This window comes from Strigops habroptila, chromosome 2 (assembly GCF_004027225.2).
Source record: "Strigops habroptila isolate Jane chromosome 2, bStrHab1.2.pri, whole genome shotgun sequence".
NCBI lineage: Eukaryota > Metazoa > Chordata > Aves > Psittaciformes > Psittacidae > Strigops > Strigops habroptila.
In genome coordinates, this window is record NC_044278.2 from 3,831,452 (window position 1) to 3,856,535 (window position 25,084).

At 46.2% G+C, this 25,084-nt stretch overlaps 1 protein-coding gene across 1 annotated transcript; it reads right to left on the reverse strand.

The window, feature by feature from the left end:
• Window positions 1-9,107: 9,107 nt before the first annotated feature.
• Window positions 9,108-23,135, reverse strand: GJA5 (gap junction protein alpha 5). Its single transcript, XM_030471615.1, has 2 exons — window positions 22,715-23,135; window positions 9,108-11,979 (listed from the first exon to the last, which is right to left on the reverse strand). The coding sequence occupies exon 2, from the start codon at window positions 11,924-11,926 to the stop codon at window positions 10,817-10,819; it is 1,110 nt and encodes a 369-aa protein (XP_030327475.1). The 5' UTR covers window positions 11,927-11,979; window positions 22,715-23,135; the 3' UTR covers window positions 9,108-10,816.
• Between the last annotated feature and the right edge of the window lie 1,949 nt (window positions 23,136-25,084).

Genomic DNA, 25,084 nt, shown 5'->3' on the forward strand with positions numbered 1-25,084 from the left:
GTATATTGCTGCATTTCTGCATTTATTTTTAGCCCTTTCTAAAAACCCCCGACAGGTTTGAAAGATGCTGTGGATTGTGAGTGGTGCCTGGCGGCATTGCTCACATTGATGGTTGTCAGAATTTCCATGATAAATCTCTGCTTTGAAAGGCTTATAACTCATCCTTCTATTCTGGGTCCTGCAGCTCCTATATACTGGGAAAAAATCCACTTTAAAACTGCATTTTCCCCACAGGTTTGTGAAAATCATTTTTGTTGGCCTAAACCAGGGCTTTTTCAAAGCAGATGTTGAGTCTTGTCGCTTTATTTTTCAGGGCCTAATTGCAAATATGTGGCAGATCTCTTTATATGTTTCATATGGTCAAATGGAAAACCTCTTTTGCGTATCAGACTGGCACAGACACTGGATGGTTTAAATCAGTAGGGAGCCAACAGCAGGCAGCAGCTCCCCACCACCAGCTACGAGGAAGCACAAACCCGCCTCAATTATGGCAGCGGCTGGGCAGTCTCCAGGTTTGGTGTAATTCCACTTCATAGAATCACTGAATGGTTCGGGTTGGAAAGGACCTTAAGATCATCCAGTTCCAACCTCCTGCCATGGGCAGGGACACCTCACCCTAGACCATGTTGCCCAAGGCTCTGTCCAACCTGGCCTTGAATATCACCCTGTGGTGAATGCTCCTCGTATGAAGAACTAGCAGAGAGATGAGACATACCATGGGTTTTTTTACATTCACAAACAAAGGGCATGCATATTGCTCTTACAGCAAGAGGAATCCAGGACAAATCAGCAGCTAATGATTTTAATGAACGCATACATATCCCTTATTAACTTCATGATTCATATGTCCATTGCGTCTTCCATCCATGTGGTGCAAAGCAGCTCACAGGCATTAATCTGTACCATTCCCCATTGAAGTTGTACACGCATCATTGTGATTTCTGGTGCACACCCAGAAGAGATGGTGTTATGAGGAGGTTGAATGATGTGGATCCATGGTGTAACAGAGAACAGCACACAGAACCCGAGTGGTGCAGCAGTGCTGGAAGGACTGAGCTGCATCTCTTCTGAGAACATTCGTGTTTTTGGAAAGCTCCTGAAATGTTAGCTGCAAAACTACATTTGTATGCAGATGGTAGGTGCTAATTCAGAAAATGAAGGTAATGAACTTGAAACTGGGTCCTGATACACAGTGAGAACTGTGGCGGGAGCGCTGGGAGCTTGAGCTGAATCAAAGTCAGTGTAATTTCACATGCAGCGTTCAGCAGGCCATTGAAACTCAGATTATCTTTTGGCAGATGGGAATAACACTTATTCCCTGGCTCACCAGGAAGGCTATGAGGTACAGCACATGCAGAAGGCTTTGGATATGCAAGAGCTCAGCTGTTTTTCAATCTATATTAGCTGTTTGAATGACAGATACGACCTTTCCTTCAGGTCTTGCCTGACGGCTCTGGACCTTCATGGTTACAAAAACACTGCTGTTACAAAATGGAAATAGTCCTGTGTTGCTTTTGTGCATGTTGCATGGGGACATACACAGCGCCATGTCTGTGTTTTACTGTAGCTCCAGATGTATAACAGACACTTCTTTATCCTGATTTGTGTTCCTCTGCAACTGATTTTCCTTTGGACATACAGTTGGTTTATTGGGTGGGGATAAATTTATTTTATTATTATATTATTTATTTTTAAATTTTAATTTTAATTTTTATTTTTACATTTTATGTGGGGGTGTTTTTTGTTCTGGTTCCCCTGTCCATCTCTTGTCTATCTCAGGGCACTTCATTCCTGTAGGACCTCAGCACCATCTTGGCAGGAGGCAAGGGCCACTGTGTTCATTTTCCAGGTGGCAGTTTTGGGCAAAGACAGGCTCGGGTGACGTGCTTGTTGTCAGACCCAAAACCTGCAGGAGCAGGAACCTGAGGGCACTCTCCAAAGGTTCAGCCTGAGCTGCTTGTCCAGGCTCAGTGTTATCTCTTGCTGCCGTTCCGATCCCATCTGGCTGTCAGCTGCACCAGCCACGGGTCCGTGGGTATTTACGCTGCTGCCAGTTCTCATGTCTCAATTGGGAGTCACTTAATGCGGGTGACTGAGATTCCTTGAGAGGAAGAATTCAAAGTATCCCAGACAATGGTATGGTTAATATTGGTCTGGTTTTAAGGCTTTTTTAGTGTGTATTTTAAGGATTGTTGACACACAAAAGTTTTTCTAGGGCTTTACTATCTGTGATTTCAGCCACGGAAAAGGGTCAGAGGCAAAATGGTCTTGGTATTAGAGTTTAATATCCTTCCCTTCTAAGATAATAGAATAAATGGGAAGAGAAACATATGATTTAAACTCTTCAGTGATAGCGAGACCATAAGGAAGGGACAGCACAATGTTTTTCACGAGGCATTTGGCATTTCATGACGAAAGGTTCCTGGTAAAACATGACTGCAAGCCAACAGAGTCAACAAATGAATCAGAGAAGGGAATGGGGCACGTCTGCCTCCGTAAAAAACTTTACTGCATGTTCTCTTACTCTCAATTACCCTAATTTGAAGTGGGGAGCTAATGAATATTGCTAAATGGATTGAAACAAACAGCAGCACTGTGGACAAAAAGTAATCACTATCAACTGCGGCGTATCGACCGCAGTGGATTTTTCACACACTTGTAGGTTTTAATCCTGGGGTGGCTGCTCTGACTGTGTGCTTAGTGCAGGGGGAGAGGACCTTAACCAGCAATTTCTGATGGGGTCAGTAACTTCTATTAGTAGCAGTGCATGCCTTTTCAAACCCCATTGCAATCATTAGAAATTACCTCATCCTTAGGCTGTGCTTTCCAACTGTTAATTAAAACATTTAGTCTGGAGAAGAGAAGGCTCAGGGGGGACCTTATTGCTCTCTGCAACTGCCTGACAGGAGGATGGAGCCAGGAGGGGCTGGTCTCTGCTCCCAAGGAACAAGGGATGGGACAAGAGGAAACGGCTTCAAGCTGCACCAGGGGGAGGTTTAGATGGAGATGAGGAACAATTCCTTCCCCAGAGGGTGCTCAGGCATTGGAACAGGCTGCCCAGGGCAGTGCTGGAGTCACCGTCCCTGCAAGTGTTCAAAACCCACGTAGATGATGCCCTCAGTGATATGGGTTAGTGGTGGCCTTGGCAGTGCTGGAGAACGGTTGGAATTGGTGATCTTAAAGGTCTTTTCCAACCTGGTTGACTCTGTGATTCTAATAGTTTTCATAAGTGTTCTTCTGTTAGAAGAGCAATCGGTTGTCAGAAACGTTGTCCCCATTGCAAATACTTGTGTATCAGGATTAAAATCCCTCTTAACTTTATCACGTTAAGCAAAATAGACCGAGCTGTAGACTACCATTGAAGGCCAACCTATGGCACAGAGGTGCTGGGGGTAACATTGGAGCTGGTATAGTGTGCAAGTATGGTGCAGCCAGGCTGTATTTGTGTTTCTGGGTCTGAGATGGTGCGGATGTGTGGTGCTGTGATGTGGTGTGTGTATGTGTGTGTGCTACAGCCTTGCTGCTTGCTTAGAAATACACATGGGGTGGTGACAGCTCTGATTTGAGTTGTGGGGAGGAGTGCTTTGAACCATAGAAGGCAGGCTGATCACCTTACCCCAGGTATGCACTAGGGGAGGAAAAGGGCTAATATATCTCAGTGGGTGTTTTCCTTTGCCAGTCTCTGTGATGGGAGCTGTGATGTGCTCGTGTGGTTAGAAATATCCATCAGGAATCCGTGAGGATTATTGTTTCTACTCTTCCATTTTATTAATGTCTTGTCTGCTGATTTAGGACTGGGTACTTCAATAAACTCTTCAGAAGGTCCTCAAATTTGGCATTTCTCTAGCAATGCCAGAGATTGAAGGAATCTGGAGAAACTAGAAATATGGAAAGTGTAACTGTATCCTAAGAAAATACAAGACCGCAGAGGGGAAAAATAATCTGAAGCCTGATTTCAGAGGAAAAAAGGGTGAGAAAAGAGTTCTCATGATCTCTAAGGGGGAAATGAACTGGGGGTGAGGGAGGGAAGGACATTTTTCATTGGAATATCAGCTACTACATAGGCTCTTGGGTTGACAGTTCATGCTGTGCAGTGAAGGTGGTGGTAAGTTCTATACACATGTACCTGCTTTCCCAAATCTGGGCTGAAGTGGAAGAGAAGCAAGGTGGGAACCCAACATGGCTCCACTGGGCTACGTGATTGAGCAATGGCTAATTTTAGACACTTGTTTCTGAAGCATCCTGCCCGCAGCCTGGCACCCATCAAGCTTGTTCTGTCAGGAGCACTTTTCAGCCTCAAACTGTGTTCCCAGGCTGAGGAGCTGGCACGGCATTTACTTAAAAAACAAACCCAAACAAACAGCAGCAAGTTTCTGACCTCAGGCTTGCCTCTCCCTGCTAATCTGATTCCTTTTAAGGGTAGGAGCTGGTGTTTAATGTGATTCCTAGTGAAACCCTGTGCGGAGCTGAGTATGAGAGTGTTGAGTTTTGCTGGTCGTGTCCTACCAGCCCATATCCACTTTCTAGAAAAATCTCTTGATGTGTCTTTTGCTTTCTTTATATTGCCATAGAGCTGAGCATTGCTGACATGCCTTTTTAAGGTTAGGTTCATGTCCAATATCAACAAGAAAGTTTAACTCTCTCATGGGTCCCTAACAGTTCATTTTGATCTCTAGCTTGGTCCCATCTGTCCTACCCCTTCCCATCTAAATTCACCTTGTGATAAAGAAGAGCTTCTGAATATGAATACTGAGTCAGAAAACCCAACTCTGAGTATTCCCCAAGCACCTTCCTGCTATGATACAGCCCTGAGAGATGGAGATGTCCTCTCAAAAAATAATGGTGGTCTGCAGGGGGCTTGGTTTTGCTCCTGCAAAGACTGCTGCCTTGCAAGAGTTTGTCACGGGCCAGCCAAATGGAGTTTCTAATACAGAAATCAAACAAGGAAAAAAGTGCCTAATCCCTTAATATGATGCAGTGACCTCGAGGGAGGAAAGTGGCTTAATGTAGCAATCCTACAGGCCTTGGTCCAGAAGCAATTTTAAAGGAATACATAAATATTGTACCTTTTCCGAGTTTAGCTTCCTTGCTTGCTCTGGGGGAATACTTTTTGCCAGCAAATGTGGTATTAGAGCTTTTATTCATCCAGAGACTGGTGGTTTTGCATCAACAGGTAGGCTATGAAGCTCAGCATGGCAAAGTGCTTTAGAGGATGGGGGAGTGTGTTTTATGCTGGTGCTGTAGCGCCTTCATGGTGCTTTTGCTACATGTGTGCTTGGGAAGTGTAGGGTCCTGCAAGGGAGTGATGAAACCCTCTGTGCAGGAGCACAGAATGGGGAAAGCTGGTGTCCATGTGGAGAAGCTGCTCGAGGACTCGGACCTTCCTGTGGCAACTTTGTGAGCAGCCAAGCAAAGGTCTTCTCTGCCCCTTATCCACATCCATCCTTCTGTGGGATTCCTGCGTGGGCATCCCAGTGATGTCTTGGGCAACTCCTGGGGACTGGTGGAAGGGAGCTAAAAATGCTTTTGAAGTAACCATCATTTCTACCAGCCAGTACATCACGGTTCTCAGATGTTTGCTATTATTGATCTAATGTGTAACTGTCTTTAAAACACCTTTTGGTGTGTATTTATTGCACGTACTCTCTGGTGGTGGTGTGCTGTTTGGTTTGTGACTGGCAGGGGTGGTTGCACAATACTGTTTGTGCTTCCCGATGGCTGGAGGAACACGCAGCTGCCTCTGGGGTGGATATTGGCCAGTATGAATTTAAAGTTTAGTTTCCATGACTGAGGTTTGCTTTCTGAGAACTCTGTTGCCCGTTAAACTCAATTGCTCAAACGTCTGTGGGAAACCGGTGGTGGTATGTGAATGTGGTCTTGGCAAATTAATTTTAAAACCAGTGTTCACTGGAGGAAAAAATAAGCATTTCTGCATTTTATTGTTTTTTTTCTAGAATGAGTGTTATAAGCTCATTTGATCCTCTTTCTGTCATCATATTTGCATGGCAATGTTTTATCTATACCTACATCTACATCTGTATCTGTATCTATATCTATATATCTAATCTATATCTATCTATATGGTGTTACAATTCCTGTGGACCCCAGAAAGATCTTTAATCATCCAGACTGTATAAGCAGCAAACACTTAAGGCAAAAGCAAAGCTATTAATTTTATCCTTCAAAGTCACAGTTTTTCCCCCTGAAAAGTATATCTTAAGATAAGCTGCTGCTCTCCATCCCGATTCTTGGTCTATCTGCACCTCTGCTGCAGCTGGTAACCTAAGTACCGAAATGTTGCTCCTTATTCACAAATGTGTGCAAAAATGGGCATCAGCCCTGTACAGGATGCCTTCCTGTAAGCCCTGCTGAGGTGCCAAAATCCCTTGGGGCAGTTAGAGCCTGCTGAGCCAGGCTCATGAAGAGCCCTGGCATCCTTTTGGCCAGACCGCAGTGTTGCTGAGAGCCTCCCAGGGGAGCAGCAGCAGCAGAGGGGGATCCCCTGGGGACCGCAGTTCCCCTCCTGCCTTTGTTAGCGCCAGGCTTCCTGGGAAGCAGCAGCGCTGGAAGGAGAGCTGCTCCTCCATGGCTCCTGCTGGTGCTGGAGGTTCGGAGCACTTGGCATTGCTGCGGGTTGGGCCCTCTGCTGTGCTATGCTGGCTTTCTGAATTGTGAATTTCTGCATTCTTCATACTCGGGCTATTTGCAGCCCAGTCAAGCATGTTCTTCTCATTGCTATGGACACACTGTGCTTTTGTTCTTTGCGTTTTGGATCTTCCTAATTGTGACATTTTGTGGAAAAGTGTTTGAGGGGGGATTGTGTAGTCTGGCATCTTCTTACCTGTTTGCTTTAACAGTCTGAAGTGTTATCAGCTCTGAGTTTGCTTGAGTGTTGCCTTGTTCACATATTCTGAAAGAGGAAACAACTTACTCGACTTGTGCTCTACATCAGGCAGTACTTTTAAGTCTCTCTCTCAGTTTCTCCCTCATTTGTCTCTTACCCTGCTCGGCTGTCCCACTGTGCAGTTTGGGGAGAGGGACTTAAAGGCCTGACCTTGTCTCGATTCACTACTTTGTTAGTTTTGGCATTCTATGTATTTTTAAATATAGCTTTTCCTTTTATAGGATTAAGTATTTCTGTTTAAGAGCTTGTTGAAACATACGTTTCCCTGTTCTTCTATCTTAGGCTTGGCAGCTGACCAGCACAAGGCTGTAGATCAGAACTGACTTCTGGCTCCTTCAGGCACCAGTTAGAGGGGGCAATGCTGGAATGGTTTGAGGTGCTGACCAAGGAGATGACTGGGGATGGTGTTTCTGTTCAATGTTGGTTCCAGCTGTTGCTGGAGAATTCAGGTTTTAGAGGCTGACTGGATCCAGACTCTGGAGAAGAGAGGGACAAGCGCAGAATGAAAAGCTTTTGCATTATCCTACTCCCCGACCCTTGTCTTTATAATGCTGCCATTTAAAGACTGAATGCCTGTCCAAGGACTGAATTTAATATATAATGTTGATTTAGGTCATAACTATAAAACTGTCCGTCCATCCATCCGATACAAAGCCATAAATACAAAATCTGTCTGAAATGACAAGCCAGCCTCTCTGCTCACTGGCTAAAGCAAATGTGTTCCTACTGTGGTGTGATAACCTGGCCAGCCTTAGCAGTGTATTCCACAGTGCAAAAATCCATCCATCAACTATTCCCCTCTTGCTATACCTATAAGACAGAACCAGGGAGGCATTAAGAAATGAGCGGCAAAAGGAGTTTATCTGCTTTGATACATGTATTCTCTAGGCTGGGAGACAGAGAGCTGGGGTGGTTGTATTCCTGTGGTCTCAAAAGATCACCAAAACACCACCTGTGAACCTGCTTGGGTCTTAAATGGCATAGAGGAGATCCTTATCCTCATTTTTCGGTTGTACTTTGCTCTCCAGGAGAGACTGTAGCTTGGAGTTTTTAAAGTTTGGGCTATTGCTTGTTATAAACCAAGAACAGTTTATTAAGCAAGACCTGGGTTAGTTCTTGAGTCGCTCTATGAAACAGTAGTATCATTCAATAGATAAGTTTTCCAAGGAGAGTGATCCTGACTTACTCATTGCTTATCTCTCCCAGCAAATGTCACCCTAAGGGGCAGGCGTGCTCAGGGCTGGGCACATGCCAGTTAAAAACCCCAGGCCTGCAGGGCTAATCCTGCCTCCTTGCTGCATTGTGTGGCTGTGGGTGCTCAGGTGGCATCCTCTTTTCTGGTCTGAAAATCCACAAACCAAGGCTCCTTTAATCTTAAAGGGTTTCTGCAGTTTCTAACACAGTTGAAGGTGTCCTCACTGAATTCCAGTTTCATTCCTTATGCCCCCTCTCAGGGTCCTTGTTGGGACCCAGTACTTTACTGGTCTCCAGCTTCCCATCCTGCAGAGTCCCATGGGGTGGGAGACTGCGTGGAGAAAGGAAGGAAGGGCACTTCCTTTGGGTGGACAGGGGGAACCAGGGTCAGAAGGAGGGAGCCTGTGAAAGTTAGAAAGTGGGAGCAGGGGATTAAGTTCAGAGGAGGGGCATCAGCTGGGGGAAGAAAGGATTTTCTTTGTGCTGGGCAACTACATCTTAAGAGAGCTGAGTACCCACAGGAGCTCTCTTCAGAGATGGGTAGCAGTGGATTCTCAATGTCTCTTTAAGACCTTTCCTCTTAAAAAGTATTTGGGGCTCAGTGGCTGCATGGACAAACAGTTGGATGCTCAGGGGACAAGTTTTGCTACCCTTTCACTGCTGAGTTGGCTTCACGTTGCAGGTGGCCAATCTGGGTGCAGAGGGAATGCAAGGAGGGAGCATTTCCACTGCAAAAGGATGGAAGCTCTGCAATCTGGCCAGCTCTTCCCAGTCTTCCTTGGTAATGCAGAGGCAGGCAGGAGAGCTGGAGGGGGTTTCTGTTAGCCAGTCGATCAATCATTTCCCCATGTTTGTTATTTATCACCCTGGCTGAGCCCTCCCCTCATCCCTGCCACTCCGGCAATGGGAATTTCTGTGATCTCTGAGCAGCAGAGGCTGGGGGGCAGCCTGGCCGATGCTAGCAGCTCATTCTCAGCCACGTGAGAGGAGGAACTTCAACAAGGAGAGATAAAGTTAGAACTTTATTAGGAGAAACTTACTTAGGCATGGTTTACTAAAGTCTCATGTTAAGGAGAGCACGCAGGTCTTTCCAGGATTAAAAAATACACATATATAAAACACCTTACAAACAAAAGAAATGGTTTCCCCCCTCTGTGTGTGAATGTGTGTGTATATGTACAGGGATCTGTACCAAAACTAACTATGTATCAGGAGCAAGGATTCACAATCCCTTTCAGTGGCCCTAAGAGAGGGAATGGCTCAGTCCCTGGTCCTGGTCCCTGGCCATTCACTCACACAGTCCAGTGTTGGGAAGCTGTGTCCCATGTCTGAAAGCGCAGTGCAGGGAGCAGCTTAACTCGGTTTAGCAAATCTCTTTAAAAGAGGGATGTCAGCTCTGCACTGGGGTATCTGGAGTGAGAGCTATCTACAGATCTCACCTACTAGACCCACTGTGCAGTGTTGGGCCCCAGTGACTGCTCTGAGTGGTTACAGAGGTGGGAAAAGCTGGTCCATGGGTGGTTTCTTACATGACATGCACTATGGGATGAAGTGGAGATGAAAGTGACTTGATGGCAGAACAGGGGCTTGATACGAGGACAAATGTCTTGGCTTGCAGGCTTGAGAGAGCAGCCAAGAGCTGAGCGATGTGCAGGATGTGAAGAGGACTCTTGCTCCTGGCAAAAGATGCTGAAGTGTATTGGTAGGTTAGTGAGGAGAAGACACAGGCCGTACCTCTTCTGCAGATAAACAGAGGATGTTTTTCTCTCAAGTTGGCAGCTGGCAGCAGCCTTTCAGCAGCATTCAAGTTGCTTGAAAGATGAGTTTAAAAAGGGAAAACCCCTCTTTGTTTCCACATGATAATTGCTCTTTTTTACTAGTGAGATATCTGTTCTCACAGGAGACTTTCTATTTCTGTTAGTGGATGTCTTGCTTAGAATCGATGGCATAAGTGTCTTGGGAAAATTCCCTAGTCTTCATCAACCGGTCATCTAAGTGATATCCCCGGGGCCAGCCTGCTGTGCTGACTTAGGAATGAGGAAGGGATTCCAACGTTAGACACGAGGCAGCTGTGCGTGGGGCCACGGACATCCTCATTTATGGGGAAGAGTTATATACACAATGTCAAAAAATTCAAGTAGGCTTTATTGTATAGGTAAACTGGTATAAAATATCTGGGCTCAGGAGGAGAAAAGGAGGGTTAGAAAGGCTGAGAACAAAGCAGATGAGAAAGTCTTTCAGAAAGCCTACCAGTGTGTTTCTGCTCCCTGCAGCTGAGAAAAGCTTCAGCTCAGTATAACTGCCAAGCTGATGTAGCAAATGTTGAATAGACACCAAAGATGTAAGGGGGTTGAGGTTCAGTCTGTTGAATATGGTGTCGCAACAGATACTTGCTGGTCAGCCTCAGGAGTCTGCTGGCCTGTGCTCTACCAGGCTGAGGATGGTGAGTCTCGGATCCCTGTGGGTCCCATGGTGAAAATATGGCTGAGAGCTTCACATCTTGAGATTGGTGCCTCTCTTTGGTGTGTGTCTCTCAGTGGCTGTCCCTGCCTTAAGCTGTGACAGGCGCTGTCTGCGATATGACAATGATGTTCGCTGGAAAGGAGCAAGAGGGTGTTAAAACAGAGCGAGGTTAGTGGCAAGAATCTGGAGTGCACTTTGCAGAAGGTCTACTAAGTGCTGAGACTGCTCCTTCTTCTCCTCCCTCCTGGAGCCAGGTCACACAGATAAGTCATCCGACCTCGCCTTGCTGCTGGCACGGCTGGTCTTGCTGAACCGGCGTTTGTCATTGAAGTAGTTCTCGGGGAAGGCGGGTGCTGCACACTCGTTGGCCACCTCTGGACTCTCCGCGTAGCTGGACTTCATGAAGGGCCCTTCACCAGCAGCATCGTCTTGGCCATGGACCCTCTCGGTGGCAAAGTTGGCGGTGTTCTGCTGGGATGCCATCTTGTTGCTGAAGGGGCTGATGAACTTCCCGTTGGGACTCGACAAGCATTGGTTAAAATCTGGTGGAGGAGTGTACATCTGGGCCCTCTCTGCTTGCGGGGCAGACTCCAACCTGCCATGGGCTGTGCTGGGGCTGGGCTTGTAGGATCGGGAGCATCTCTCTTTGGCTTTCTTCCAGCCCAAGTGGTACAGCTCGGCCAGACTGAGGAATAGGGAGAGCACTGCCACAGCCAGCATGAAGACAATGAACACGTTCTTCTCTGTGGGACGGGAAACGTAGCAGTTGACGGGGTGGGGGCAAGGTGCCCGCTGGCAGATATACAGGGTCTCCAGGAAGATGCCGTACAAGATGTACTGTCCCACAATGAAGGCCACTTCCATGGCCGTGCGAATCAAAATGCTGTAGACATAGGTGTTCAACAGACTGCCCCTGAGTATGATTTTGCCTCCTGATTCATCCCAGCAAGATAGCTCAGCTTTCTCCACCGCAGCGCACTTCTGCTGGTAGTATGCGTCACCGTTGTTCTTCATCTCACGGGCCTCTAGCTCTGCCTCCTTCATCTTCCTCTTCTCCTCCATGCGCACTGTGTGCATCGCATGGCCCATGTACACCAGAGATGGGGTGGAGACAAAGATGATCTGGAGGACCCAAAACCGCACGTGAGAGATGGGGAAAGCCTTGTCGTAGCAGACGTTCTCGCAGCCAGGCTGCTGGGTGTCGCACATGAAGTCAGACTGCTCGTCCCCCCAGGAGGACTCCGCTGCTGTGCCCAGCACCAGCATCCGGAAGATGAAAAGCACAGTCAACCAGACTTTCCCCACCACTGTGGAGTGTTTGTGAACCTCCTCGAGGAACTCTCCCAAGAAACTCCAGTCCCCCATTTCTGCTCACCAGGAGGGGTGAGAGCTCTTGAAGGGGGAATTGGACACAGCCTCTGTGGGAGAAAACAGAAGATAGTGGTTCTAAGGAGGGTTAGGAAATGCTCGACTGGGAATGCATGGGTGGAAATTATTCGTTTTTCAATAAGGAAAATAGAAATAGGAGGCAAATATTTTCAAAGGAAATATTTTCATTTGACATGAAATGAGTGAGGTCTGGTTTGCTGAAAACTTTGTTTCACGTCCACTGAAAACAATGTGTTGGGGTTTCTTTTATTATTATTTGAATTCAGCTACTGAAACAAAGAGTGATCTTTTTTTGCATAACCCAGCTACAACCTGTTAAATGGGCTGCCAAAACTTTGAGGGTGAGCCACATCTATTCTTGGTTCAGAAAGCTCTTTCACTGTGGTCTGCCTATTGCATCCTCTGTGGACTGTGTAATTAAATCATATGTCTGCAAACTGCGCTCTGGGGATTCCTTAACGGGCTGATCCCCTGGGAGAGAAGACTGGAGTCTGCGGGTTGGTCTGAGCAGTGCCTTGGCACTTTCATATGCTGCCTTTGTGTGGTACCTGCACTGACACCTGGAACATAGAATCATAGGATAGTTAGCTTGGAAAGTTCCTTAAGATCATCTAGTTCCCATGAAGTGCGTGCAGCTCTGGGCTTCATTTCTGAGCTCAATGCCACCACCGAAAGAAATGCAGAGAAAACCTTTCTGTTGCCCACCCTTGCCGTAGCTTTTGCTTTGATTTTGCAGTGTCACCAGTTGCAAGTGTTTCATTTACACATGCCAAATGTTTTGGGGAGTGTAAAGACTTTGGTGAGCTGTGCCAGTCCTGTAAACCTAACCTGCTGCCACCCTGTCACACCTCTCTGAGGAGGAACTGCTGCACAATCTAAGTGGCGGATCTTGCTCCCTCCTCTTTTCTTAAGCTCTGAGATGAAATTCACAGTTCAAGTGACACAGGCAAAGAAAAAAGCCTCCTTTGAAGTCCCTCCCAAGGACCATTAGCTCCTGGGAAGTGCTGTTTGGTAGGTGGTCTGATAAGAGGAAAGGTTTGGTGGGCTGGTAGTAAGATTGCAAAGTGAAGATGTAGGAGAGCCCATTTTAATCTTGTTTCTGTCTCTGATGGACTGTTTCTGGCGAAGTCGCTTAACCTCATGGATAAAAAGAGAATGATGAGTTTAATCCTTTTTTTGTGGAGCTCTGTGGGAGTGCTTGAGCAATCATTTGATCCAGTTATACTGGCCATACTTACCTTCCCAGGGCACAGCAAAGCTCTCCCTTGTGCATGAGTTAAGGGCAAGGTGCTATAAAGTATGCAGTATTACCTTGCAGATAATATTCTCCCACAGTCACTCTTTTTGAAAATATAATTTTCATAAGTAAATGAAAAACTTAATAATCATCATAATGAAATAGTAAAAGCACTGGACTATGTAAATCCCAAAGCTGTAGGGATCAAGTTGTTAACTCGCCTTCTTTATTGTCCCTTGTCTTGTCTTTAAGAGCCAATTATTTTTACTGGGCAAAGAGTGTCTGTAGAGAGTAGACACTGTTAAAAGCTAAAAATTTACTGCAGCAATATTGTGTAGATTTTGCTGTGAGCAAAAGCTGGACAACAGAGAGATATCCTTGTTGGGGGAACAATATCCCCTCCTCTGCTCATGTAAGTGATATAATTTAATGTAGCAGCGCACACGATGGTTTATGCCATCTATTGTTTCTATGTGGTGTCCATCTGCAAGGGTGGACGGCAAAAGATCAGAAGTTGAATCCTTCAACTCCTGGTGCTGCTGAGGTGAGGAAAGGTGAGGATTGCTCAGGTGAGGAGACGGAGAGGTGACCACTTGCTGCCCTACTGCTTGTCAGAAGCCGTGTGAGGAGGGAGAAGGGGCGTACGAGGGTGCAAAGGATGTGCTTTGGCTCTCTCCTGCTTTGGCAGGCATACTGCAGTTGTGCTGATGTACATCCTGGTGGCTGCTTGGTATATGCAAAAGCTCTCATCTGCTGCTAGCCCAGAACTGGAGGAGCAGTAACACAGAAAATGAGCTAGTCTTTTCTGACTCCTCTTGTCTGCACTGGCAAATGTGTGGGTCTGTCTTATCTTCCGAAATGGCTTTAGTGCAGTTATTGCATTCTGGAGAAATTAGCATATGGTTTCACCCTGTGAGCACCAGGGGATTCGATGCAAGCAGATAAATTAGCGATGGGGAAATATTTACAGACTGTTGCACTGAAATAAGTTTTTTTGGGTTTTTTGCCCCAGACCCAGGGTGCAGACAAGGCACCATCTACCTGTGGCTCAGTGTACAGATGCGTCCAACGTCGATATGCTGTAGCACAACTGTACATGTGGAATATTCCTTCCAAGGCAGCATGACCAGTGGTGAGTGTCCTCATTTTCCCAGGTGAGTTTATGTTGTTTGCAGGTGCCCCTGTTGCTCCTGCTGTTGTTAGCTGATGGCTGCCTTTTCACTCTGCTTGTTAGGGTAAAAATGAACACAGTTCTCCCTGGCTGTGCCCAGGCTGAGCCTTCCTTCCTGCCATGGGCATGTGCAGTCACAAACTGAGCACCTCTTTCCATCAGTTCTACCATGGTCAGGTAGTCTGGGGCTTTACTATGGCTTGTTTTCCCTAGGGAAGGCTACTAAACCAAGACACTTGCAAATTGTAAAAATCAGTGTGTACAGAACACAAAGTAAAGAAAATACAAGTGCAAGAGGAGTCCAGAAATAAAAAATGTTAATGGATCTGAGAATAATGGTAATTCACCTGCCTTAAACATGCACAGTGTTTTTTTCCAAGAGGGTGTAAATCATAAAGATCCAAGGTTGGCAGCCACCTACAGCCAGATAATAGGGCCATTTCCTCTGCCCTTCGCTGCTGGCTGTTGCCCTGCGCAAGCTGTTTAAAGGAGGGGCTGCCCAAAGGTGCCTCCTGATCATCCTGCAGCAGCTCGATAGAGAGCTGAGGTGGCTGCCACAAGGGGGTAGGTGGCCATAGGAGAATAGCTTTTGCAAACCAGGAGAAGGAGTTTCTCTCCTAGAGCAGTGTTTTTTGGCTTGCACATATTTAGTTATTAGCGATCTGTTCTTGCAATGCCAGACCAAGGGCCTTCTAGAGCAACAGAAGAAAGCATCTCTCTCTGCTGCCAGCAAGCAAAGAAAGATTGTTGTCATCTCCCAACAGCTTTTTCTGGCTATGCAGGACTGCCTCTGACCTAGCCTTTCTCCTCATGGCTTTACTAGTCTTGGGAATTTTCCATATAGTTCCCTTTCCTCATTCCCAGACTACTGTTGTCCTCACATGCTTTGACCTCTCAGCATGTGAGCATCTGCGGCCTTTTGTTTTCCTTCTTTGGACTCAATCAGACAAATCTTGTCTCACTCTGGTGTGACTTGGCAAAAAACACCTCTGGGTATCTTTGTGGGGTCTCAGCACTGTCTTGACAGCAGCCATGCATATTCATGCGGAGTTGTGGGCTGTGCCACTGCCTGGCCGTGCTTCTGGCTAGAGAGCTTTCTGCTGGATGTGCGCAGTCATGGGATCTTGGCACTGGGAAATGCGTATGTGACAAAGCCCAGTGCAGCCTGGCACTAATCCATCGACGTGGCCCTCCTGGCTTAATCATCACCTGGAACGCTACTAAAGCTGTGGAAAACAGAGCATCACACTGCAGGCCAGGCGTGCACTCCGCTCAGCTCCAGGCTGCCTTGTGACTGCCAAATTCCATGATAAAAATACCTCAGCGGGGTCGGCACCCGCTGGTGTGCCAGCCACGGGCTGCTCTCCACCAGTCCCTTTTTGAGCTACCTTTTTCTGTGGGAGGGGAAGCATCTGCTGCTCTCGAGGCTGCTCTCATCATCCTCTTGGTGATGCCACATGCTCTGAAGGACATGTGAGCATTTCACATCGCTGCTGCTTGCTCTGGCCGGTGTGCTCAGTGTGGTGGGACTCTCTGGTGCATTGACAAACACCGAGGAAATTCACTGCAGAGAGCCAGGAGGGCTGTTCCTGTGCAATCATCTTCTTTATATGAGTTTATTTCCCCAGGGATTGTTAGGAAGAAATTTTTCCCCTCTTCAGAAGGCAGGCAAGACTATCAGCAGTGATATAAATAACTGAGCTCGACACTTCATGCTAACTTTTCCCACAAGGAAGGTGACAGGAGGTCGCCATCTCTGCAGGATGTTTCTAAAATGAAGTGGAGAGCCTGATTATGACACTGGTTTTGCTCTCCCTCACAGGGCTGACCTCTTGGCAGGTCCCAGGGGTGTGTGGAGAGGGTCCCTGAGGAAGGCTCCTTTGTGTGGTGAAGTGCGCTTTCCGGGGAGAGGGCAAAAAACAAAGTCAAAGCCATTTTATTTTTGCTCAGTTGATACGTGTGATTTTCTCAATTGGGCACGGAAGTGTGTACCTGAAAGTTAACGGGATGTCCCAGTGAACTGGAAGTCTGGGGCCCAAGGTGTTTTGAAGAGGCTTACACACCAGACACAGGGCTGTGTGTGGAGGACATGCAACAAGTCCATCATCTCTGAGCTACTGAATGGGGAAGTAACCATCTCCTTTAGGTATAGGGCACATGAGAAGTGGCAGCCCTGTGTAGTGAAGTACCCAGAATCGCTTGTGGCCTGCCTTCCTCCAGCTGTGTCACCTCATACCAGGTCCAGGCCAGTGTGTGGCACAACAGACTGCTGCCGTGGGCGATATGGGGGCTGAGGTCTTTCCCCCTGTGCTGACAACTGTCAGGCTGCAGCCAGACCCAAGTGGTCCCTACACTGCAAAACTGGCCACTTGCGTCTGTAGGTGCTTAGGAAGGATGCTTTCAGCTCTGTGGTGGAGGTTAGTTTAATGCTGCTTTGCTACACAGCTCTACCTTCACTTAAGGACCTCCAGTGCCCTGTTAGCAGTAGATGCTGCCATCTTTATCTTGCAGATGGTGATCTCTGGGGTACAGGAAGGGCAAACGCCTTGTTCAAGGTCACTGTTTTAGTGGCAGTCTGGGGACAGAGCTCAGGGGTTGCAAGTTGCAAACTGGTGTCCTTTTTTGAATGCAGTACTGCCTCTTGGACTTGGTGATAGTGACACAACACTGGTTCTACAGCACAAGAACATTTGTTTCTACAGACTGCTGCCCTTCTCTCTTGTGCCCCAAGACAGTGCTGTCTTGGTAACCTGAACAAAATCCCTCTTGTTTTGCTAGCCTTCTACAGCAGGTACAGCTGGAAGAACCAGAAGTTCTCTTGCTTGGGGTTTTTTTGTGCTTTTCTAAGGGACAAACATCTTGTTATTGCTGGCAAAACCCGCAGCCATAGTCAGTGCCCAAAAGGAAGAAGCAGCCTTTTCAACATACACATACAGTGCTCTTTTCTTGCCAGGACCTGGTCAAGAAGCACATTGTGGGGGCACATGGCTTACAGTGTTAAAAGATGAATAAAGTTAGAAACACACTGTCCAGCATGGGTGCAATGCTTTGAATTCCAGAGGCTTTTCACAGCTTTGTGACATAGATCGATGCTGAAGCGCACCTCAGCCTGAATTGGCTCTTTTATATGTGTATACAACAGGCAAGTAATGACCTGTTAGGAATTTTGTCCAAGCACTATCCCTCTGGCTTCATATATATTCGTGTATGTGCTCATGGTAAGTTTCTGCCTCAAATAGGCCCGTTCTTTAGCCAAATTAGTAACTCTGATCTGCACATGGATCTGGACTAAATAGGCTTTAACAAAAAAAAAAACCCCAAACAAACCTGACATGTTTGCATAGGTTCCCTTCTAGTTCCCCAGATTCAAAGTCTTGTGCTGAACCAGTATTAGGGAGAGTGACTGTCTCCAGTGCTCAAACCTCACAGGAGAGGCAGAGCTCTGTGTTAACAGCTCATGTCCTAGAAGACAGACATCCAGTGCTTCTCATCTCTCTGCTCCTCCTGAGTTCACTGTCATTTCTGAACAGGTCACACTGGTATCCAGACCACTGGCCCTGCTTGCAGTTGCAGACAGCTTGTTATTCCCTGACGAGGTGTGCTCTCCCCCTCCTCTCCAAATGTGGAAAATCTCAGCGTTCACAAAAAAGAGAGTGGGTGAGAAGATAAGGGAGTTGAATGACCTGTCACCTCCTGAGCACACACACACAACCCTGACACACAGAGACACAGGCAGAGGGAAATCACTCAGCACCTCCAAGTGTGTACATCAGGGATGTGTTACACACACGGATGACAGTATTATGTAGAATATTTTCACCTGAAGTGGTGGTGGAAGCTGCAGACTCTGGTTAGCTGAATTTTTATTATTTGTCTATCCAGGATTTCTAATGCTATTTTCTGCCCCTGTCCTTGGCCAGGGTCAAATTGTGCTTTCATATATTCAAATATTAGGGCCAAGCTCTGCCTGATGTAGATGCAAGACACTAAGAACAGAAAAGACCTCGAACTCAGATAAATCAAGCTGAGGAATGAATTTGTCCCCTTGTGTTTGGAAAGCCTGAAGCAAATAGTTACATGATAGGGGTATCCAGGCTTATGCTTAGCATGCAGGGAGCGTTAATTCTCTTTGGATTCTCTATCTTTGCCTTAGAGAAAAGTGAGTCCTTATAGAGCCCAACAAACGTGACAAAACTGAACTTGGGATAAGCTAAATGAAGGCTCAGATGTGCTTTTGCTAGGAAAAAAACATCAGTTCTCTCTCTGATGTAAATGTTGCAAAGAAGCTAATGGATATTACTTCTTTACTAACAAGATAAAGAGCATCCAGTTCAGGAGTACAGAGCTTGGTGCTCTTTCCATTTTCTTTATCTTTTCAGGGAGAGGCTATCCTATATGAATGTGCAGATGATGATAAATTGGGCAGTGCTGTACATGGGAAAGGGAACAGCCATGCAGGGCAGAGGGAGCTCTGGAAAACAGAAACATACTGAGAAATTTGGGGGGTGCTGTAGTAAAGCTGTTCCTGAGCAATGCTGAGAGAAGCTGATCTTAAGCACTGCTTCGTCAGTGGGGGAGGCTGGTATGAGGAGATGTGGCAGTGATGGCAGGCATCACGTTGGGCCCGATATAGCAGGAAAAAGCCTGCCCATGTGAATTTAGGCTGGGTAGTAGACGTCGCATGAGATACAACTTGTTATAGTGTTGAAACAAAACAGACTGGAGAGGTAGTGGGAGAGGGAGAGGGCTCTCATTCACTTTTCACATCCTTTCTTCCCTCCTCCCTGCCTAGCGTCTCCCTGCCTGTCGCTTTCCCATTGCTCTCCTACAGTCAAGCTCCCCCTGCAGAGCCTTGCCGAAGTTTTTTGGCAGTTTTGACCACTTAACTCTCTACAGCACCAAGACTGCTAATGCTTTCAGCTTTAGAAAGGGGAAATTTTCAGTGACTATCTGCTTCCCACTTAGTACCACCTTGTCAAATGTAATTTCTTCCTTCTTTCAATAAATCTGTAGGATTCTCTTCACACTCCAGCCCCATTGCTGCGTCCTTGCCTCAAGTATTTAATTTCTCATCCAGGGTGAAGTCTGGCTGTAGCTTGTGAGTGGATTATTTTATATACTCAATGTGTGTATGTATATATATATATATGTGCACACCCCTTCCCCCTCCTTTAAAAGCAACTAATATTAAATTTGCAAAACCCAGAAGCAGAGAGTTAGGAAATGCCAGCGTTACTGTTCTCAGTAATCTTAACTCGATCTCTTTGTGCCTGTGCCTCATAGCTATGAGTCTTTAACCACATCCTCACATTGTCACCTCATTCTTTGCACAGGATGCTTGCCTTGTTCTGTGCCAGCCTGGCTGGGGCTTTCTTGAACAGCAACTATTCAATGTTTTGTTTTCTCCTCATTGTTCAGTGGGTGGCCTGTGCCCCATTTACTGTACATTATTCAAGTCCAGTTCTAAAGAGAGAATTATTAGTTTCCTCATGGGTTTTCCTATGGCTTTCATCACAACAGTATCTGATTGCTTCACAATTATTAACTGACTTATTATCGTTACCACACAGAAGTGAGGAGATTGTATTAGATCAACTTCACAGCTGAGGAACTAAGGCAATGAGAGATTAGGATAAAAAAAAGTTCATTAATTTTGGAAGCTGTTTGGTGATATTGCTAATCTCGGTTGGTTTTTCTTTCCAGTCTGCTTAGAACTATATATGTATGTTCAAAGCAGAGCTCTGTCTGGTTAATGCTGGAGTGGGAGAGTTTATCACTTCCACCAGTTGAACCACATGTAGAAGTCAGATATCCAGAAGGCAAGAGGTACCACTGAGGGGGCATTTGTGAGGAAACACGGCTTAAGTCATTTGCCCCGTCATGACTCCGGGAAACTGGAGTAAGAAGCAAGAATTAACCCTGGTCCCCTTGGATATCTTTATCTCATTGTAAACTGGAGACAGTTTTTCTCCCATTCCACTATTCCCTCCTTTCTTCACCAGACATCTGAATGCAGCCCAAGACCCTGGAGCTCTGCAGCAGTCACCCTGCTGGACTGCTTCACTTCCCGAGCGACCCTGTGCCCTGACCAAGGCATCTGTCAGCTTTTCTGCTTCTAAGGGAGAGGAGTTTCATGTGGAAACTCTCAGCCATTCTCAAGGCATGCCCGTAATGACAAAGATAGTGAAGAAAGACTGAAATGTAAGTGTAAACCCCTTAGTTCTTATATTAAAAACAACTGGTCCCTCTTTAAAGATACACTAGAGACTTAGAAGTGTGCATCTCTATGCTCATTACTTACTGTGTGGTATGAATATTTCTTTGTTTCAGGAAAGAGCTGGCATGCTGGAGTATTGTTCATAGAGATCTCTCTGTTGCTTATCAATAGACATAAAATTCATATTTTCCCCCCTCCCTCTTTATGAATTATTATCCCAAAGAGTGAAGTTTCTCTGGTGCCTTCCAGGAACTATTTCTAATTTTAAGCCTCTGTCCTTGTGCCTCATACAACGGCACCCGAGGTGTGGAGCAGTGTCTGAAATGTGCTCCCTAATGACACAGTATAGTGCTGAATTACTCATTCCTTCTCGTCTATTTTCAATGCTGCGAGATAAGTCAGAAAACAAGGGCAAACGTGCAGGATGTGTGAAATCTGTCTGAAGGTCAACAAGAGAAGAGAGGCTGGGGTATGGAGTTCTCTGTTTTCAGGCAAGCCTTAAATATTTCATGTGAAAGCCCGTAATACTAAAATATTATGATAATATATACTGTTGAGTGGAAAAAACCCAACAACCCCAAATAGTTATAGTAGCACAAATACTTAACATAGTTCCCAAGCGACTGGAACCTGATGAGTATTTTAAACCCTGAAGCCTCGTGAATTCTCCTAAACTACTGTTCTGCTCCCAAGGAAAGGAGGAAGAAAGTTAGAAACCTGCGCTCTTCTCAGAGTAGATTCTGGAGGGACCAGCAGATGCAGATTTTTATGGCTTCTGGTGCAAATACTGAATACTGTGAGACTTCTGCATAACAGGTTAACCCTTTCCTAGCTGCACATGCATCTGCACACGTTATATGCATTCTTTAGCCTTAAAGAGAGGATTACACAGGCAGCAATAGGGAAAAACTCTCACACATACTGCTTCACCAAGGTATTTTGAGGGGTTTATTAGCATGGAGGAATTGTTCAAAGATTAAGGCTTATTCAGCCCATGACTTTTTTAGATGAGGTTTGTCCAGAAGTGCTTCATACGTGATCCTCTGATGGTTTATACAGTATTTCAAGGACAGAGGCGCTGCCTCAGTTTACCGAAGCCATTAAAATCAGTGCGCCACAAAGCTCATTAGACATGACAAATGACCAGTAAAACGACCCTTTAGGAAATCGAAGGAGCCACCACAGATCAGAGGTGACAATTAGCAGGCAACCTCTACACTCATTGTGATTGCTTCCTTCCAGGTGCGTGTATAGGGGTACTGTGTTTTCAAGCTGGGCTGTTCTTTGAAACATGCGGTGGCAAAGCTGAAAGTATTAAATTATGGAAATGTAATTGAATAATTATTCCAAGTGCAAAAAGGGGAAAAAAGAGTTATGAGGCAAATGAAAAGAAGCAGCAGCTGCTAGAGGGAGAGGGCGTTTGCTCCTTTAGGTCTGCGTGCCAATTTGAGGCTGCCCTGGGCAGTGTTGGGATGGAGAAGAAAGGCATTCCCCCCGTGGCGCATGCAGTACGGGTGACAGGGAGATAGGAGCAAGGCACTTCTCTACGTTTGAGTTACACTCCCAGGCTCCGTTGTCACACACCAGCCAGGACGCAACACTTTCAAGGGAAAGAAACTGCAATATTTTGAAACCATCCTGCATGCTTTGGAATATAGGCAGCTCACGCAGACACTTGATAAAGTGTTTATACCCTGAGAGCCTCTCATAGGTAAGAGTTCCCTTCACCACTCTCCCCTGAGCAGCCTGACAACATGCTGAAATGGGATCTGACAGAAACTGCAATTTGCACATTATACTGTCTGAGGATACGTGGGGCTCTTATCCTGCTTTCCTGTACTTTGAAATGTATCGGTATCCATGTTCATTGCAGGGAGGCTTCCTCATAATTTCTGTAGCTGCCTGTGGCAAAAAGAGTTTAATTCCTGAAATGTCCCAAGCCCATCTCATTACTAGTGGGAATGCTTGGGAGGGAAATTGAAAGAAAAAGTAAATTTCTAAAGTTATTTTTGTCCATCCTTCTTTTCCTGCCTCATCAAGTCCTCCTCTCCCCTCATGCTGTTTTCCCCTTGAGTGTAACAGCTTGATCTGCCATCGATGCTTCTGCAGTTCTGTTATTTCCCCCTCATGGTTACTTACCTGATTTCCAGTATCTTGTCTTCTGTCTCCTCTCCTTCCTTTAGCACTTTTCCTTTCTGCAGTTGAGTTGGACTCCTCGTTCTTCTCAGTTGCTTGGTTTTATTCCTTTAGTAGGTTCTCTCTCTTCCCCTGTCTTTCTCCACCCCCTTTCTGTGTCACTTTGTCTTCCCCACTGCCTCTCTGCCTTTCCCCCTCTTCATTCTTCACCTAATTTTCTTGCCTCTCCCACACCCTCCAGCTTAATCTTTCTATTTTCAAACCTAGTTTCCTGTTGTTTTCCCTTTAAAGACCACCCTCTCCATTCCCAGTCTCTCTCCGTGCCACCCTCCCCATGCCGACAGGATTCACTCGCTGCCGGCTTTGCGTTGTCCCTTCCAGTTGCCGCTACCACTGTTCCTCGCACCTCCTCCCCCAGATAACATGCTGTGGTCTAAGCCTTCCTTAAATGAAAAGAGACAGGGTTGCCCCACAGTTACACCGGCCAGACCCTGGGAAGCTTTTTGCATGCAAGACGTCAATGAACGACATTTTTCTGACTCATTCGCTCTTAGTCTGGCAAAGCCCAGTTCATGTGGAGCAGAGACCTCCACCTCTTCAAATAACATAGGACTTGCTCTACTGGCCTGGGTCAGGGTACCAGCACAGCTGCAGCCTTATCCCACAGGGCACTGGATGCTTCCCAAGAGGGTTTTACTGATAAATAGAGAATAACCTGCCTGTCAAGAGAGGTGTTTTTGACACACCAACCTACCACCACCTCCCCACACCTACACAAATGGGCATTTGGGCCTTTCTAAAAAATGCTTTTGGCACACTGTCTGAAGGCCTTGTATCTCATGTATGTGTCAAGTCGAGCCTCTGACTCCTCGGCACATCAGGCACATCTCGGCACATCAGGCCCGAGAGAGGAGGGTGATTCAGAGATGCGTTCTGGTTTGATAAAGGCTGGTCTCAAAGAACCAGTGTCAGGAGAATGAGATTTGCACAGAAGACTCTGCTACTCTGAGGACTGGCTTGCTGTGCACAAGCTTTCATGGGTGTCCTTCCAGCAATCCTTCCTGGGCTAGATATCTTCCATCCAGAACAAAATTGCCCAGTGGCCCCTATGCTAGCGTAGATCATGAAGCAAAAGCAGTTCAGAGACTAAAACATGGGGCTGGCAACTCTTCTAATGTAATCATTGTTCTCTCACTAATTTATTAGCCCCTTTAGTCTCAAGATTGAAAGGCAGCCTATGCAGGGACAGTGCTGGGCAGAGGCTACCTCTGGAGGTCTGTCCTATGTGGACACTTTCACTTTGAAGCTAAGACTGCAACTCCTTTTCAAGAGGCCTGAATCCTTGCTGATGGTTAGTGCAGGACATACAGTTCACAGCAAATTCCCATAGCAGCTTAATGAGCTTCTGGTATGGAGAAACCCCCAGTCATTTGCTTCATTTCTAACTTCAATGAAAGGCCTTCTCTGACTTCAAAGAAAACGGGAATGTTTTTGGAGTCATTTCTCTCTCTCCTGCCTCGCAATTGCATATCCGTGATGGAGTTTCATGGGAAGGAGAATATCGCTGTGCTCTTTTATCTTTCTGGAGTAATTTCCATAAGGCATTATTTTGTAAAGTCCTGTTGATTTTGTGCCAGTGAAATTGCCAAGGACTTCATGATAAAGTGTCCAAAAAAAAAGTGTTAATAATACAGATCTATCTCACAGATGGCTTTGCGATAGGCTAGCTAAGGCTTGTCAAGTGTTTCTCACGTGCTATAGAGAAGCAGGTCCTGCGAGTGAGCTGTCTGAAATGTAATCCCTCCCTGCATGGCTGACACTTTGCAGTATGCTCAGGGTAATCAGGTCTGATTCTCACTGCTCACTCCTTTGTGTTTCCTCTGCTGGTATTGTTCCTGTGCGGCATACTCATTCTCCTACAGAGTTAATCTCTGAATCCAGCAGATACAGTCTAGTTCTGTTGAATGAATGAGGGAGGGGAGAAGGTTTCTGTCCGATATATGCATCGTGCACGGGAGGTAACCGTTACAAGCTTTTTTTTGGTGATGGTGGTAACTGTTTGAATTTTGATGCACAGAAAGGAAATGGGTGAAGGCAGACAGGGAGGCAGAAGATAGAAAGGTGAGCAGAGATATTATATGGGTACTTCAGCCAGCCCCTCAATGTGCCATCCCTTGTCTTTGCTACTGCACCCCTTTCAAGGGAAAACAAAGGTGTCATGGCAGCTTCTCCAGCTCCACAGCTAGAGAAATAGCTGTTTTCTCACTGGTAAACTGGGAAGAAGGATTTTTCCTCCCCTCCCAAGAGACTGCTATGCAAAACTTGTATGACTTGAGTGAGGAGAGCAAGTGGAAGAGAATGCTCCCGCAGACA

Bases quoted from the DNA above. Each gene is read 5' to 3' on its own strand.
- GJA5 (XM_030471615.1), bottom strand. From the start codon at position 11,926: ATGGGGGACTGGAGTTTCTTGGGAGAGTTCCTCGAGGAGGTTCACAAA.